Below are 18,350 nucleotides of genomic sequence, written 5' to 3'. Positions count from 1 at the left end.
AAATTATAAAATTTGATCAACCCAATGTATAAAAGACCACATCCATCACCTCACCTTAGACAACATTGTCTGTTCCCATTAAAAAGACGTCATGGAATGGTCACTACATTGGGAGTAATGGCCGAATTGTGAAAAGTTACTAATTCAAACATCTCCCATGGATGCCCTTGGGCTAACACATTGTGTAACAGGGATTTTATCTAAAATCACATGAAAACAAGGTATGCAGCGCTAAACAAAAATTAAATGTAGAGAACTAAGTTCCCAATAGTTCCGTATGAATAAAGTTATGATGCTGGTAGCCAGTTCAGGTTCCAAATGTGATAGTTGAACCAAACCCGTTAGAGTACAAAAATGTTCATAACATCAAGGCATCAATATACAATCCTGAAGAAACCAACAAAATTATGCGCTTACCACAAGGGCATACAAACAAGGCGTTGTATGCATATACTCTGGTGTGTCGTCAGTGGGCAGGAGAGCCTGGTTCACATTGCAGACAGCATCCGGTCACCAGGAGGAGATATCAGCACACACTCTGGGATCCCATCCAGCTCATTAGATAGGTCCAACGGCGTCCAGCCTCCCAGCATATACTTCTCCTATGGTGGTCCACCTTTCATGACTCGCAAATGAATGAGTCATAAAGCAAAAACGATATGATAGTGAAGTATGTCTTTATTATAAATCTTTCCAAAAGAATGTATATGTGACTCACATGAGCAAAAAGCCAGGTCAGATGTCAACCTTCCTGGTGATCTAGAGCTCCCTGGTGTATAATGGCGTCAGCTGGGCGAGTCCCCTAACATGTTTCGAGCTATCCACGCTTTTGATAACGAGCGTGGATAGCTCGAAACATGTTAGGGGACTCGCCCAGCTGACGCCATTATACACCAGGGAGCTCTAGATCACCAGGAAGGTTGACATCTGACCTGGCTTTTTGCTCATGTGAGTCACATATACATTCTTTTGGAAAGATTTATAATAAAGACATACTTCACTATCATATCGTTTTTGCTTTATGACTCATTCATTTGCGAGTCATGAAAGGTGGACCACCATAGGAGAAGTATATGCTGGGAGGCTGGACGCCGTTGGACCTATCTAATGAGCTGGATGGGATCCCAGAGTGTGTGCTGATATCTCCTCCTGGTGACCGGATGCTGTCTGCAATGTGAACCAGGCTCTCCTGCCCACTGACGACACACCAGAGTATATGCATACAACGCCTTGTTTGTATGCCCTTGTGGTAAGCGCATAATTTTGTTGGTTTCTTCAGGATTGTATATTGATGCCTTGATGTTATGAACATTTTTGTACTCTAACGGGTTTGGTTCAACTATCACATTTGGAACCTGAACTGGCTACCAGCATCATAACTTTATTCATACGGAACTATTGGGAACTTAGTTCTCTACATTTAATTTTTGTTTAGCGCTGCATACCTTGTTTTCATGTGATTTTAAGTTGTAAGGTGTTGAGATTTACCTTGTATGCTAGCTGCTGTATGGTGTCTTTTTTCATTACTTTTTGCGCTCACTTACCCCATTGTTATTTGTAGGGATTTTATCTAATTTGTAAACAGAGTGCATCTATGGGGCTGTCTAACACAGGGCCATAAGGACTGTATTCACTATGGATCCATATTTATTGCAGCAATGATTCCATAGTTAGAAAGGATTATAAAGTCCAAGCTGACAGTTTGTTGTGAATAATGATGGTCTACAGCTGCATGTAGGTGCTTCCGCACATGTCAAAAGTTCCTTAGTTTGCAGTCTATATAAGCTATGGCCATGACCAGTCCTGCTGAGCAGTCAGCAGTGCATATATAGTACACCGGGCTGGGAGATCATGTTGTGCGAAATGGCTATAAGCAAGCAGTAATGCAAAGCATACCATGTGACGTAAAAAAAAATTGCAAAACCCAATTTATTCTCTAGGGCCTCTACTTTAAATAAATATATAATGTTTGGGGGTTCTAAGTAATTTTCTAGCAAACAAAATTGAATGTGAACAAAAAGTGTCTCAAAAAACCTGGTCCTTAAGTGGTAAAGTGTTACTAAACCCACAACAGTAAAATCAGTCTGTATATGCAGTAAAGCATGCTTGTTATACTCACTGTGGAACCTAAGGGATTAATCATCTGCAGTGTGTAAAAAGGATGTTTGATCCCCCCTTCTTCTACTGTTCCCATTCCATCTGCTGATTGAGCAGAGCCTGGGAGGCAAGCTGTAGATGCTCAGTTTGGTGTGTATTGCTAGAAAAATTTTTTTCCTTGGGAGAGTGCATGTGATCAGCACAGGGACAATCAGCACTGTCCAGACAGAGGGTCAGGAGTCTTGCAGCCTCATAGGACAATCAGGGGAGAATGAAATCTCCTAAAAGCTTTAAGAAGTTCTCTGCAGGACAGTGATAGAAGTCCCATGACTGCTCTAACTGCTGATGAGAAAAGGATTTAGCAGTTTATATTTACTAAAATGATTGCATTTCTATGTTCTGTGTACTGTGGTACACCAGATATAGTGAATGCAGGGTCCTGGGTTTAGTAATTCAGCTCAGTTTAAGCTCAGAGTGATTTATATGTAATAGAGAAGAGGTTCATCACCTTAAGCAAAAAACTAAGGATTAACGGAGTAGGGTATGGTTATAGGAGAGGTACCCAGGGGGCATGTGCCAGTGTCCAATCACCTGAAGGTACCAACCTATAATTCAGGGTCTATGAATAATCAGCCTGTGTACTGTACTGTACGATAAAAATATACAATATTCTGAATGAATACCTACTCAATGACAGTTGTAGTCATATTGGATAGTATAAGCATTTCCACAATATTACTAGAAGACTTTCTGAATTAGCCTTTAAGTTATGATGCAAATTAAAAAATTAAACATAGACACAATTTTATTTTTTTAAGGTATTTACAAAAACATATTCAAGCTATAGTTATATAATAGATGTGGGCTGAAAGTGCACACTCTCAGGTTTAATTTGAGGGTATGCATATCAAAACTGGAGGATGTTTTACAGTGTTACAATTGTCATTCAAAGTGCAACAACGCTGAAAGCTGAAAATTGGTCTGAGAAGGAAGGGGGTAAAAGTGCCAGTTATTGTAGTAGTTAAAATAAATCATCAGGCGTGAAAAGTGAATTTGCTCGGTCATGTTTGGAAGGTTTTTCTAGGAGGAGAAACAGCAGTACAGCTATCTGTATCAACCATCACAGATGTTGGGGCTTAGAGCAGCGGAGGTGGGACTCCATGCGAACCAGAGGCATTTCATTTGTGCTGTCGAGGTAATCTTCACTATGGTAGTAAAAGGCTAATGAGATGGAGGTGTACACTGCTTACACCAGACAGTTTACTAATATATCAGCACATGCCGCAACCTGGCATTGTAGAAACCTGAACTGGAAGATAGACTTTCATACAGGAAGAGGAGCATAAGAATAATGAAAAAGGGAACAAGAAAACACAACAAAAACATATTTTTATAACTATGACTACTTTTAACCTCTTCCCGTCAGGCCCATGCCGATAAACGGCCGATAAATGTGCATTGGATGAGGGGAGTTCCTAAATGCCCCCCCCCCTCCCCCTTCGCATCCATTGCCTGTGCGCGTTCCCAGCGCAGTGTCGCGGACACAGATCGTTGTATGGGACTGCTGTGTGAGGTCACGATTCATGTGATCAGTGACTGGCCAATCAGTTATCACGTGAACAGTAGTAAACAAGTGTCCCTTCCTGGCATCATTTACTGCTTGTGAAATCTGTGAATGATCACAGAGATCACATGGTACAAGGCTATTCACAACAGCCGTGTACCATGTGACAAGCTGTGACCAATCACAGCTCTCACAGTATTTCTCAATGGCTGCAGGAATGCAGCTAGAGAGAAGGAGAATTGATTGCCTTTACAGCCTTTATAGATGTAAAAGCAATCCATGCAAAAAAAAAAAACAACAATCTTCATCAACCCCCACAAACAGTCACCATGGTGACACTGTACTGCTAGGGTGACAGTATGTAAAAACATAAATACATAAATAATAAAATAAAAATGTAAAAAACATTTTTCAAAAATTATAAATTTTTTAATAAACTGATTTGAGTTATTGTTTTTTTGCCAAAAAGATAGCCAAATAAATTTTGGCCAGGATTTGTAAAGAGATTATTTATTTGCAAAAACTTTTGGTCTTTTTCATTTATATAGCAAAAAAATAAAAATCCCAGTGCTGAATACATACCACCAAAATAAAGTTTTATCTGTATAAAAAAAAAACGCAAAAAATATTTCATTTGTCTAAAGTGTTGATTGCCCGCGCAATTGTCATTCAAAGTGTGATAGCGCTGAAAGCTGAAAATTGGCCTGGACTGGAAGGGGATGATAGTGTTCGGACTTGAAGTGGTTAAACCAACTGTACCTGAGAGAAGCTTTCTACATATTGCAAGAGGTACAAGCCGCAGTCTGTGCTGTTATTCTGCTTTGGCACTTTAGGATAAAGATCTCTCATAGAGGACCTACTGAATTCCCTTTCCGTTTTTTTTTTCACTTGACACTCCACCTTCAAATATCTATGAAAAGAATAAGAAATTATGAAGACAATGAACAGAAAAATACATACAGTACAGTAACAGTGTCAAGCAAGCAACTCATAGTATTTGCTTATTTAGATTGTATTTTAAAGAATAACTCCACTTTTGTTGAGGAACAAAAAACAATCCCATCTGGGTGATGTACATTGCAAGGATTTTAACAAATTTTGTTAAGTCCTACCTGTTTCGAATGTTTATTGTCTGCAGAATGAATATGAATGAGAGTGATTTTTTCATTATTGAAGGATAAGAACATGATTTTGCAGGCCAAAAATGTGCATTTATTTATTTTTTATACTAGAGCCTGCAAAGCACTGTGATCAGTGGATCGCAGGTGCAAAGTCTGGGTCCTGCAAACATAACCAACAGCTTTCTGCCTGTTCCTCTGCAGGAAATGTCAATGGACGATTAGGGCGCTCATCAGCTCACTTGTAATTAATTGAGAAATACAAGCCATTTGCTGCGATGGCAAACAGGACTCGCTGTGAATAAAGGATATAGCTGTGCAGGTGCAGCTCCACACAACCCTGATGTTTTTAAAATGTGACATTGGTTGTGAGGGGAGGATCCCCTGCCTGCTGTCATGGGGAGCGAAGGTTAGGTTGTGGAATATGTTACACCCTAAATACGGATGTAACATCTTCAGACGGTGAACTTAGCCTTTAATCAGCTGACGCACTTGCAGTATTCTAATGAGGAAACTGGCAGGGTATAAATACCTTTAGAAGTGATTAACCCTTTAGAAGTATCTCACCAAAAATGACATTTTTGCTGCAGGTGGTGCCTATAATCAGAATCTTATCTTATCATAGTATAGACTTATGGGAAAATCAATCAGCCAATCACACAAGCAAAAACTTACATTTCTGGGGGGGTGTTCCGTACACCAATGGCATACAGAACACCTCCGGGTTCCTATATTTTAAACATATTACAATGCTGCAAATTGAAAAGGAAAGGTAATAATGAATAACATGCACTTACAATATGGCTTCTGAAGAAATTGTATATGCTATAATTTTAGCTATTTTTTCCCATGAAAATGGAGTTATCCTTTAAAATGAATTTCCTAAAATAAATAGATTTTACCATAAAATAATATACACTGTTCAAAAAAATTAAAGGAACATTTTTTAATCAGAGTATAGCATCAAGTCAGTTAAACTCCTGGGGTATTGACCTGGTCAGTTAAGTAGCAGAGGGAGTTGTTAATCGGTTTCAGCTGCTTTGGTGTTAATGAAATTAACAACAGGTGCACTAGATGGGCAACAATGACATGACCCCCAACACAGGAATGGTTTTACAGGTGGAGGCCAATTACATTTTTTTCCCTATTCATCTTTTCTGACTGTTGTTCATGAGTTTTGCATTTGGCTAGGGACAGTGTAACTACTGGTAGCATGAGACGATACCTGCACCCTACAGAGGTTGCACAGGCAATCCAACTCCTCCAAGATGGCACATAAATACATGCCATTGCCAGAAGGTTTGATGCGTCTCCCAGCAGTCTCAAGAGCATGGAAGAGATTCCAGGAGACAGTCAGTTACTGTAGAAGAGCTGGACAGGGCCCTAGAAGGTCCTTAAACCCATCAGCAGGATCGGTATCTGCTTCTTTGTGAGCACTGCCAGAGCCCTACAAAATGACCTCCAGCAGGCCACTGGTGTGAATGGCTCTGACCAAACAATCAAAAACAGACTTCATGAGGGTGGCCTGAGGGCCCGACGTCCTCTATTAGGCCCTGTGCCCACTGCCCAACACCACAGAGTTCAACTGGCATTTGCCAATGAACACCAAAATTAGCAGGTCCACCACTGGCACCCTGTACTTTTCACAGATAAGAGCAGGTTCACCCTGAGTACGTGTGACAGACATGAAAGGGTCTGGAGAAGCCGTGGAGAATGTTATGCTACCTGTAACATCATTCAGCATGACCATTTTGGTGGTGGGTCAGTGATGGTCTGGGGAGGCATATCCAAGGAGGGACGCACAAACCTCTACAAGCTAGAAAATGTCACCCTGATTTCCATTATGTATCAGGATGAAATCCTTGGACCCATTGTCAGATCCTATGCTGGTGCAGTGGGTCCTGGGCTTTTCCTGGTGCACGGCAATGCCTGGCCACTTGTGGCGAGAGTATGCAGGCAGTTCCTGGAGGATGAAGGAATGGATACCAACGAAAGGCCCCCACGCTCGCCTGAACTAAATCCAGTAGAACACCTCTGTGAAATCATGTTTTGGTCCATCAGACACCGCCAGTTGCACCTCGAACTGTCCCAGAGCTCAGTGATGCCCTGGTCCAGATCTAGGAGGAAATACCCCAGGACACCATCTATCATTTCACTAGGAGCATGCCCTGAATTTGTCAGGTATGCATACAAGCACATGGGGGCAATACAAACTACTGAGTACCATTTTGAGTTGCTGCAATGAAATTTCAGCAAAATGGATTAGCCTGTTGCATCATTTTTCCAGATTTTTGGGGTGTCTTTGAATTCAGTCTGTACTTTGATCATTTTCATTTCCATCAAACAATGGGGCATCCTTACGGTCCTAACACAATACCCAGTCCATATCACTATGGATAACTAGCACAATATTTTTGCCCACTGAGATCTGATGTGTTTTCAAAGTGTTCCTTTAATTTTTTTGGAGCAGTATATCTATATCTATATATCTGTATATATCTGTATATATATATATATATATATACACACACACATTATATATACAGTATATATATATATATATATATATATATATATATACATATACACATACACACATACATCCAATCACACGGCAGCAACTCAATTTATTTAGGCATGTAGACATGGTGAGGACTACTTGCTGAAGTTCAAACCAAGCATCAGAATGGGAAAGAAAGGGGATTTAAGTGACTTTGAACGTGGCATGGTTGTTGGAGCCAGATGGGCTGGTCTGGGTATTTCATAAACTGCTGATCTACTGGGATTTTCATGCACAACCACTTCTAGGGTTTACAGAGAATTTTCCGAAAAAGAGTAAATATCCAGTGAGCGGCAGATATGTGGATGAAAATGCCTTGCTGATGTCAGAGAAGAATGGGCAGACTGGCTGCTGCGATATTCAGATGGTAGGGTCAGAATTTGGTGTTAACAACATGAAAGAACGGGTACATTCTGCCTTGTATCAATGGTGATGGTGGTATACAGGTGTGTGGGATATTCTCCTGGCACTAACAAGGTGTACCTGATAAAGTGGCCGGTGAAAAAAGCCAATAGTATTGGGACACCTGCCTTTACACGAAAATTAACTTTAATGGCATCCCAGTCTTAGTCCGTAAGGTTCAATATTGAGTTGGCCCACCCTTTGCAGCTATAACAGCTACAACTCTTCTGAGAAGGCTGTCCACAAGGTTTAGAAGTATGTCTATGGGAATGTTTGACCATTCTTCCAGAAGGACATTTGTGAGGTCAAACACTGATGTCAGATGAGAAGACCTGGCTCACAGTCTCTGCTCTAATTCATCCCAAAGATGTTCTATCAGGTTAAGGTCAGGACTCTGTGCAGGCCAGTCAAGTTCCTCCACACCAAACTCACTCATCCATGTCTTTATCGACCTTGCTTTGTGCACTAGTGTGCAGTCTGCATGCCTAGGTGTTTGATTTTATACACCTGTGGCCATGGAGGTGATTGGAACACCTGAAACCAATAATTTGGAGGGGTGTCCCAATACTTTTGTGTGTGTGTGTGTATATATATATATATATATATATATATATATATATATATATATATATATATATAAAAATGGGCACAAATTAATCTTCAAACCTTTGCAATTTCAGTGGAAGTATACTTGTTTTTCCACACATACTTTAAGGCAATCTCTAATTCCAATGAGGTTTAATCAATGTCAGCATTTTAGCAAGGCACATCCAGGCTTTGACAAGATAGATTTTAAATATACATCACACACACACTTAGATATTAGAAAGTAAAGCCACTCACTCTCTTAAGACTTGTACAGTAGTCCTCACTGATCCAGTTTTCAAAGAATCAAAGATTAGAATGCATGGTCTGCATGTCAAAGTAAACAAAGAATAAAAACATATATACAAGTACATGATTACATAATACAATCACAAGATAACACATTCTAAAAACACTTAAAACTGTCAATTATGAATATACTAGTTAACTATTCAAATTTAAAGGCGACCTTACACAAGTGTGAAGATCTAAGATATATTCTAACACGTAAGATCACGTTAGCGCATCAATAATTGATCTCTCTCTCTATCCATTCAGACGTATCCGACCCTTGGCGATTTAATGGACCGTCACTTGTAAGCGACTTTTTCCATGAATTCTCTTAGCAATTATTTTACAGGGTAGGTTTCCAAGCCTTTCCCCAACCCCTACAATGCAGGAGATCCCGCATGGCCAGGGATGAAACTAGGGAAATTTAGAGAGGAGCCAATTAACCTACCAGCATGTCTTTGGGGTGTGGGAGGAAATCGGAGTACCTGGAGGAAACCTACGCAAGCACAGGGAGAACATGCAAACTCCATGCAGGAGGCGCTATGGTTGGGAATTGAACCCATGGCCCATTTACTGCACGGCAGACGTGCTAACCACTAAGCCAGTGTGCTGCCCCAATAATTGATACCAATTTAAATAATCATAAAACAAGTGGTTAAGCTAATGAAAAGATGCCATGAGCTATGTACAATGAAAAAGCAAAAATGGATTGTTACCTTTTGCACACTTTGCCAATGTGACTATCTTTTGGTTTCTAAAAATAAAAAGATAATAAAAAATAAAAGGTAAGGCCACACTAAAAGGATGCTCAGACCATTTACTTAAGATTAAAACTCCGGTCATAATATCATTTAGTACAGTAACTGCATTTATTAATGTTACAAGATCTTTCTATTTTATACCCAATTGTAATATACCTACTTTAGATTACATATTGGATTTTTTACTAGTCTATTACAACAAGGCTCAACTAATCTTCCATCACATATTCACCTCACTCACGCAGCCCCTTTTCTGCCTAACATGCTTATTATACACTTACCGGCCACTTTGTTAGATACACCTGTTCAATTGCTTGGTAACACAAACTGCTAATTAGCCAATCACATGGCAGCAACTCAATGCATTTAGGCATCTAGACCTGGTGATGACGACTTGATACAGTTAAAACTGAGCATCAGAATGGGGAAGAAAGGGACTTTGAACATAGCATGGTTGTTGGTGCCAGACGGGCTGGTCTGAGTATTTCAAAAACTGCCGCTCTACTGGGATTTTCACTCACATCTCTAGGGTTTACAGAGAATGGTCAGAAAAAAAGAAAATATCCAGTGAGCAGCAGTTGTGTGGACAAAAATGCCTTTTTGATGTCAGAGGTCAGAGGAGAATGGGCAAACTGGTGCAAGATGACAGAAAGGCAACAGTAACTCATGTCAATATGGACCAAAATCTCTGAGGAATGTTTCCAACACTTTGATGAATCTATACCACGAAGAATTAAGAGAGTTCTGAAGGCGAAAGGGGGTCCAACCCAGTACTAGCAAGGTGTACCTAATAAAGTGGCCGGTGAGTGTAAGTCATGCCCCATGACGTTAGTGAAATAGTTGGATCAACCAGTGGATTCCACTGATTTGATTTTTTTTTACTCCTCAGGCTATTAAGATACATGCCTGGCTTAAACTTTTATTTTTAACTGGTGGACCGAATGTAGGGGACACTTAACATGTAAGGCTCCAGTAATGTGGGGACAAATATATTCTATCTATATATCAGGGGTCTCCAAACTGCGGCCCTTTGCTAGCCTTTATCCGGCCCTTGAGGCACTATTCTTCCCAGAAATATGAGGCACTATTCCTCCCACTAACACAAACAATGGGGCACCTATTTCTTCCACTGATACCAATGATAGGGTACTATTCCTCCTGCTAATACCAATGATGGGACACTACTCCTCCTACTGACCACCAATCCTGAAGCCATGTTTACCCTCACTGATGCTGGGCCCAGGATATTTTCTATCCCCACTGCTGACAATCCAGCCCCCATAAAGTCTGAAGGACAGTAAACTGGCCCTTTGTTTGAATAGTTTGGAGATTCCTGGAGGAATTTTTTACAAGGGCAAACGGTTTCCGTAGGCATCGAGGAGTGTCTGTATAACATCTTCGGAGACCCACTCCACGTGAAACAACAAGCAAAACACGTCAAGAGAGGTCTCATCCACATCATTATACGCTGTAAGATTTTTTTCGATCCTTTAAGGGTTCGAGCACACTAGGAGGTTGAAAAAATGCCAGAACCTGTGGCAGAAAAAGCAGTATAAAAACGCTCATAGTGGCTCGTATTGCCCAAGAGTTTATGCATGTTTATGGGTATTTGCTTTTATAAGCATTTTTTCCCAAAACAATTCCCTCTGCTCATTTTTCATGATAATCAATGTACACTTGAAAATGAAGAATGCTCCTAAATACCACGTTTAGGTGCAATTTGCTTGTCAAGCATTTTTTCTGCCTGAAAGCTCCTCTCAAAAACACACTTTTTTTTTTCCACGAGCCTGAAAACGCTCCTCTGCAAATATGTCTGTAACTGCCCTAATGTGCATGGACAAACAGACTAGCATAGAGTTGCTTATACAGGTTGACAATGCCAAAAGCCTGTATAAGCATTTTTATGCCCAGCATGCATGAGGCCCAACTGAGTATGAGTAATTGTGGATTGGCCAATAGAGGGGGATGTATGCAATTCCACATCTGTTTTTTACGAATACAAGATTTTATATTTCAGTTTATTTTGATTTTGGATTTATAAAAGATTGTCATTTTATATGGAGTCTGTATACATTCTTTGAGAGGACAACACTTATAAAATTCCTACATTTCCTTTTTCTCCTTTTTGGAAATAAGAATTTCTTACACACCAACCTGAAAATTATGACATTTCTGTAAACAATAAAACGTTTGTGGTAGCCCCACCAGTCTGTTACATACAGCTGGTTAGGTTAAAAATAAAAAAAAAATTAAAAATGACAATGAAGTTCAACCATAAGAATTAATAAAATATTAGAAAAAGTGCTTATTCATATTTGTGTAGTTGTTAACATACTGTATAGGTTTTATGAATTTTGGTAAGACCTTTTAAAGGCAGCCCATTCATTTTTCAGGGACTGCCAGTGCACCTCAAACCATGTTAAAAAAGAAAAAAAAAAAGAAGAGCTTACACATTGCATGGTGTGTGTTGGGGTGCACTGTAGTGAAAGCACATTAGCATCTACTGTATGTGTGTGTTGGGTTGGTTACAGCAACACAAAGGTTCGAAGCCAGCCTTAAAGTGGAACTCCAGGATGAAAACTTTTTTCAACTTTTGATTTGGCCAGCTATGTTACCACTCTATTAACAGTGGTAATGTGCTAGGACACATGGCAACTACAGACTAAAGTTGAAAAAACGAAGGAAAGTCAAGCTCTTACTGCCCGTTGACAGAAAACGTACAGTATATCACTGATCCTTGTTTCCAAATGAGCCATATTCTACAACTGTGGGGTGCATTTACATCTCTTTTTTTATCATTCAGCCAACAGATTCCTCCAGCTACACAAGTGAGGTGAACGGAGGAATCCTCCTGCCAAGATTAACAATTGACTTATGTCGAACAGGGAGAGCCACACGCAGATCGAAATCCATCTGGTCCTTGCTGAACTTGCTAAATTTCAATCCATCTATGCCCAGCTTTAGTTCACAACACAGCAGTCTATAGTCATGTACAACAACACAATAAACTATATCATATCTACATTGAATGTTTTACAAGACTTAAAGATTTATGTAAAACCATCACATTTATATAGTGTACACATAATTTACAAATCTTGCTTGTATATATTATACAAATAATTGAATAAAAGCACAACCACTCACTGGATATTTATGATTGGAGCTGGTTCCAGAACAATGAGAACCTGAAGTAAAAATATATATGTTAAAACGCAAACACTAACAAGTAATGTCAAATTTGCGCATCCTTTATTTATATTCAAAATACTGTAAATATAACACATTTCTTAAAACATTCACATACCATCACTCCAATCTGCACCAAAATTAATTTGATTGTGGAGACAATTCAAGATATGCAAGCTGAAGTTATGGAAATAGATTTAAGATAAAGGTCCTGAAATGAAGACTGCTGATCAAATTAGCAATATTCTATAGTAAGCTATACTATAATGATATAATGTTTAATTTGTGAATGCTCAGCAGTCTAGAGATGTAACATAACGTAACAGTACAGATTTCTTGAAGGGTAAAGTGCAGCATTATGTTATTCTTGGAACCACAGACAACTGCGAGGTATGCAGACTAATGGAGAGAAAAACATACCTTCAGATCCACTGTTGCTGTCTTCTGTAGTTTCCTCAGTCTTTGACAAGTGGTCATTAAATACAATAACGGAACCACTACTAGAACAGTCTTTTGTTTTTGAATAAGGAACCACATCCTGTTCTTTCTTGTCCTCAAACACAGCTTTTTCCAGCCAGGGAAAACAGATCACTGCAAGGTACCAATGGGAACTGTAAGAAAACAAAAATGTGCATTGTTATGGAAAGTAGTATCAATGTACAAAATTAAAAGGTTAATCCACAAGAGGAAGACAAAATCCATATTCAGGAAACATAACTAAAGAAAATCTAGTAAAAACTAAGTAAAGAATAACTAAAGTTGACCATAAAATATCTACATTTTGCAATTAGATATGATGGAACAGACAATTTGTGACAATATACAGGAGTACTGATCTGTCTCTGCCAAGTGTTGTCACATCATGGATGAGGAGTGATCATTATAATTATAGCAGTGTATTTAAAAAAGTGAGTACAGCTCAAAATCCTTATAATAGCTTTTATTTCCATACACGTAAATGCATTGGGAACACTGCACAGTCTATTCCAAATCAAAACATGAAGAAAAATTTTTCAAATTTATTACTTTTTAGAAAATGAAGAAAAAGGAATATTAGGCTGTTAAAAAAAACAGGATTTTTTTCTACATACTTACCTGTAAAATCCATTTCTGGGAGTACATCACGGGACACAGAGCAGGCTATTCATGACTGTGTGGGTTATATGCCACCTATAGGTGAATGGACACTAGCCAAACAATCAGAGAGGAGGTCCTCCCCTATATAACCCCTCTTACACAGGAAGTACCTTAGTTTTTGTAGCAAGCAATGAAATAACAGAAAGAGGGGCGAGACCTCTGTGTCCTGTGATGTACTCAAAGAAATGAATTTTAAAAGGTATGTAGAAAAAAATCCAGTTTTCTTTATCGTACATCAAGGGACACAGAGCAGGCTATTCAAGACTATGTGGGATGTCCCAAAGCAATAAAGAAATTTGAGGGGAGGGTGACACCATGATAGCCACTGTCAATAATCCCTCAGGACCTAATCAGACACCCGTAAAACGCTGCGGCAAAAGACAGAATCCTCTGCGGCTCTGACATCCACCTGGTAGAACCTTGTGAATGTGTGAACCAAAGACCATGTAGCGGCCTTGCAAACCTGAGCAAGCCACGCCTGATGGCAGATTGCCTAAGATGCCCCCACACTCCTGGTAGACTATGCCTGCACCCGAAAGGGTGGGACCTTACCTTTCAAACCATAGGCTTGAATGATCAATAGGTGCATCCAACGTGAAATACTATTCCTAGGCCCCTCTGGCAGCACGAACAGAGCATCTGACCTCCTGACCTGTGTCATCACTTTCAAAAAGAGGCATCGGAAAAAATGAAGGTAGAACAATGTCCTGATTGAGATGAAAACTAGAAACCACCTTTGGTAAAAAAAAAAGTCAGCTGAGGTCGCGACACCACCTTATCCTGATGCAAAATCACAAATGGTTCTCTGCAAGAAAGAGCTGCCAGCTCCAACACCCTTGCAGAAGTGATTTCCACCAGAAACAGCACCTTATGAGTCAACAGGGCCAGTGGAATCTCTCAAATAGGTTCAAATGGTGGTTTTTGCAAAACCTCCAAAACCAAGTTCAGGTCCTAAGGATACAAAGGCAACATGACAAGAGGAGCAATACGCATTACTGCCTGTAAAAAAGTGCGAACCAAAGAGTGAGATGCACTGGGCCTCTGGAATTAACCAGCTAATGCTGAAACCTGGCCCTTAATGGTACCAACAGCCAATTTATTCTTCAACCCTGTTTGATGAAATGACAGAATCCTACCAATCACATACAGTTAGGTCCATATTTATTTGGACACAGACACAATTTTAGTTGTTTTCATGTATTTACCAAAACATATTCAAGCAATAGTTACAAAATGGATATGGGCTGAAAGTGCACACTCTCATGTTCGGAGGAAAGGCATAAATCAGTGAAAACTGGTTCCGAGGAATCAGTAAGGCATCTACCCAGGGGCGGACTGACCATTTGGAAACTCGGGCACTGCCCGAGGGCCCGGGGTCAGTAGGGGGCCCCATGAGAAGCCCCTGGTACCTTTCATAGGCTTTTTTGGGTGTGGTTTGAGTGTGGGCGAGGACATAGGGGCTTCATGATCCCTTATTGCCCGGGGGCCCCATGAGTTGTCAGTCCGCCCCTGCATCTACCCCAGCCACGTGAGGGTCCCTTACCCAGGACACAAAAAGGCTGACCTTGTTGTTGAACCTGGATGCCAATAGATCTACGTCCAGGCAACCCCGTCGTTGGCAGATTCCCTTGAAAACCTCAGGAGGCAAAGCCCATTCCCCTGGAATCAACCGGCAGCGACTGAGATAATCTGCCTGCCAATTTTCCACCTCCGGAATGAACACTACTGACAAACTTGGAACATATCTCTCTGCCCAGGTCAGAATGTAATTCATCTTCTACTGAGCACCTCGACTCCTGGTACCGCACTGGTGGATGATGTATGCCACTGCTGTGGCATTGTGGGACTGAATCCTTACAAGCCAACCCTGAAGCCCGGATGTCCAATGCCTCAAATTGGGCATAGGGAATAGCCTTGAACAAGGACACCATCTTCCCCAGCAACCTCATACAGAGGCAAATTGAAGGATACCTCTTGGTTTTTAAACTGCAAACCTCGTTCCTCAGGGTGCAACATTTCCCCGGAGGCAGAAATACTTTTGCCTGAACCGTGTCTAAGACAATCCCCAAATACTCCAGGGCTCTGAACTGGTTCCAGGGCTGACTTGAAGTTGAGCACCCAGCCCAGCTGTTCCAGGATCTGCATTGTAAGGACCACATCCTGCTTCAGACCTGGCACCGATTGACCTCTGAGCAAGAGATCGTCTAGATAACCTATGACCGATACACCTCCCCCGAGTTCCGAGCAGCCCCAACACCAGAGCAAGAATTTTTGTGAAAACTTGGAGTTGTGGCCAGCTCAAACGGAAATGCTATAAACTGGAAATGCTGAGCCCCTACTGCAAACCACAGAATTCTTTGGTTAGGAATGAATATCGGCACATGTAGGTATGCGTTCTTGATTTCTATGGACGCAAAAAATCTCCTTCCTGTAAGGAGGCTACTATTGACCGGACATTTAGAAACTGATTTAGCCTCTTGGGCTTTGGGACTGTAAACAGGTTTGAATAAAACCCCCTGAAACCGTTCGTCCGCTGGAACCTCCATGATCACCTTGAGACAATAGGCAATCGAGTGCCTGTAATAAAGCTTTTCTTCTCTGGATTCATTGGTATATTTGACTTTAGAAACAGGAGTGGAAAAAGACCTGAAATTCTAGTCTGTACCCCAGAGAAATTGTGGAAAAGACCCACTTGTCTTTTATTACAGCCCTCCAGGCAGCAACAAAATTCAAAAGCCTTCCTCCCACCCGAACAAGTAGGGGCATCCCTTCATAAGGAGGCGGACTTTGGATACTCCTTGGATGACTTTTGCACACAGGGCCTCCTCGGGTTTTGATTTTGAGTTCTAACTCTGGAAGCTGGGACCTGTGTGTGGCGAAATGACTGCCTGGTAGATGAGGGGCCAGCGACCGAAGCCCCTGACACGTTAAAGAAGGGCGCTTGGATCTCCATTTAAAGGGTAGACGAGAACTCTTTCCCCCTGAAATCTTTTGGATATATTTGTCCAAATCTTCCCCAAACTTCAAATCTTTCCAGAGTTCATAAAAAGAAACCTCAGATGTTTCCATTGGAGGTAGCCTGGACCCAGATCGTACCATATCGTACCGTGAGCTCATGGACTAATAACCTCTGAGATTGGGAGGCAGAGACCACCTATTTCTCCTCAGGCTGTGACCCCTCAGACAGACTCTACCTACTGACCTTCCTCCAGTTCCTTCTCATCCTCAGGTTCCACCCATTCTTGCTCCAGGATCGGTGGTTCTAGTGATTGGGGAATCTCTCCCGCTTCTTAGTCCCCTGAGAAACTAAGGCTGAAGCAAGATCATCCTTGGTTTCATACACCAAGGCAGATGCCCCAGTAGTAGCCACAATAACAGAAAAATGCAGTGGCTTAAACTGCCCAGTTGCTTCTGGCCTCTCAGGAGAGGATATTACAGTGGACATTCAGCTAGGTTCCTCAGAACCTGGCGGCGGCACATTAGTGCCCTTTCCTGCTGTGCCTCCCCCAACTCCGCTTTCTGAAAGACATTACTTCAGATAGCGTAAAAACCTGTGCACCTCTAATAGTGAACACAGACCACAAGATACAGCTGTGCAAGTAGTGTGCTGAAGAAAAACACTCAATGCAAATTGCTGATCTTATAAGCCACCACGGGCGGCTCCTGACTAACTGGCCAACGCCTCTTCCCCCTCAGGGGAGTACTCACGTGCCCCACTGAATAGCCTGCTCTGTGTCCCGGCCATAAGAATCCATCAGCGGCAGCAGGAGCAGCAGACCACGTGTCCAGGCCTCTTGGAAAATAAATATGGCCGACTTCTGTTTCCGGCCGCTACTGCACATGCCTGCGTGATCCTCGTGCGCACGCATGTCGAATGTGTGCGCACCCCAGCACCCCACAGCCGGCCGCACCTAGGGACCAAAATGCTCTTTCTAATGGCCCCCGACAGAACAAGCAAGCATGTTCGGGGCTAAAAATGCCGTGAGCACTCCCCCTCTCCCCCTGGTGGAAACCTTGGCCAAACAACAATACCTCTTCATATAAATATAAATATGATAACATTAAATCAAATAAGTTGAATTACATAGTGACAAGTGATAAAACAAGGTGCTGTAAATGAGCGCAATAAAGTGACAATATTGCGTCGTCTTAAGATAGACAGGCAGTAAAGTATAACATTATACTTATAAATGCATAATAGTCCAAACAGTGGAACTTTTCCTTAGAAGTGCACAGATCAATCAGTGTCTGGGGATAATGATCGCTCCAACTGGAATTACATCAATAGGTGCTCGTGACTTCTGTGGATAAGAAAAAGAGGTGTGCTTGCACTCACCAGACGCACAATATAATTGCGCATTTATATGACACTCAGAGGGGCACTCGTGGTCATCTAAGGAACCGGTAAGGATATGGCACTTCTCAGGCACTGTGCACACCCTGGAACCGAACTCCAGACCTCTTTAGTAGGACCCTCACAGCCAGCCAGGACAGCTCCTCGGTTTCACTTACACCCAGGCATCAGTCAGGTCAGCATCAATAAATATCCACCTTAATCAGTTCTCCACCTTAAAATTTCACGTCTGCATAAGTTCACTGTGACCTGTGCCCGTGCCGTTCTCCGTACCTCCCTTCTCGCCGCTCCT

The 18,350-nt window shown here is 41.4% G+C and overlaps 1 protein-coding gene across 2 annotated transcripts in view; it reads right to left on the bottom strand.

The window, feature by feature from the left end:
* The window catches only part of SENP7 (SUMO specific peptidase 7), a 96,834-nt gene that overhangs the window by 1,977 nt on the left and 76,507 nt on the right, over window positions 1–18,350 (bottom strand). For both annotated transcript variants that reach the window (XM_089652923.1, XM_089652922.1), the window contains exons 17-21: window positions 12,988–13,178; window positions 12,526–12,566; window positions 9,334–9,371; window positions 8,585–8,653; window positions 4,421–4,571 (exon numbers count right to left, since the gene is read on the bottom strand). In XM_089652923.1, the coding sequence (XP_089509049.1) occupies window positions 4,421–4,571; window positions 8,585–8,653; window positions 9,334–9,371; window positions 12,526–12,566; window positions 12,988–13,178 (490 nt within the window). The remainder of the gene's footprint in view (window positions 1–4,420; window positions 4,572–8,584; window positions 8,654–9,333; window positions 9,372–12,525; window positions 12,567–12,987; window positions 13,179–18,350) is intronic.

Source organism: Staurois parvus, unplaced genomic scaffold (assembly GCF_062004578.1).
Source record: "Staurois parvus isolate SC_StPar_1 unplaced genomic scaffold, SC_StPar_1.0 ptg000696l, whole genome shotgun sequence".
Taxonomy (NCBI): domain Eukaryota; kingdom Metazoa; phylum Chordata; class Amphibia; order Anura; family Ranidae; genus Staurois; species Staurois parvus.
Note: the sequence above shows the minus strand (reverse complement) of the source record. Positions and strands in the feature narration are given on the sequence as shown.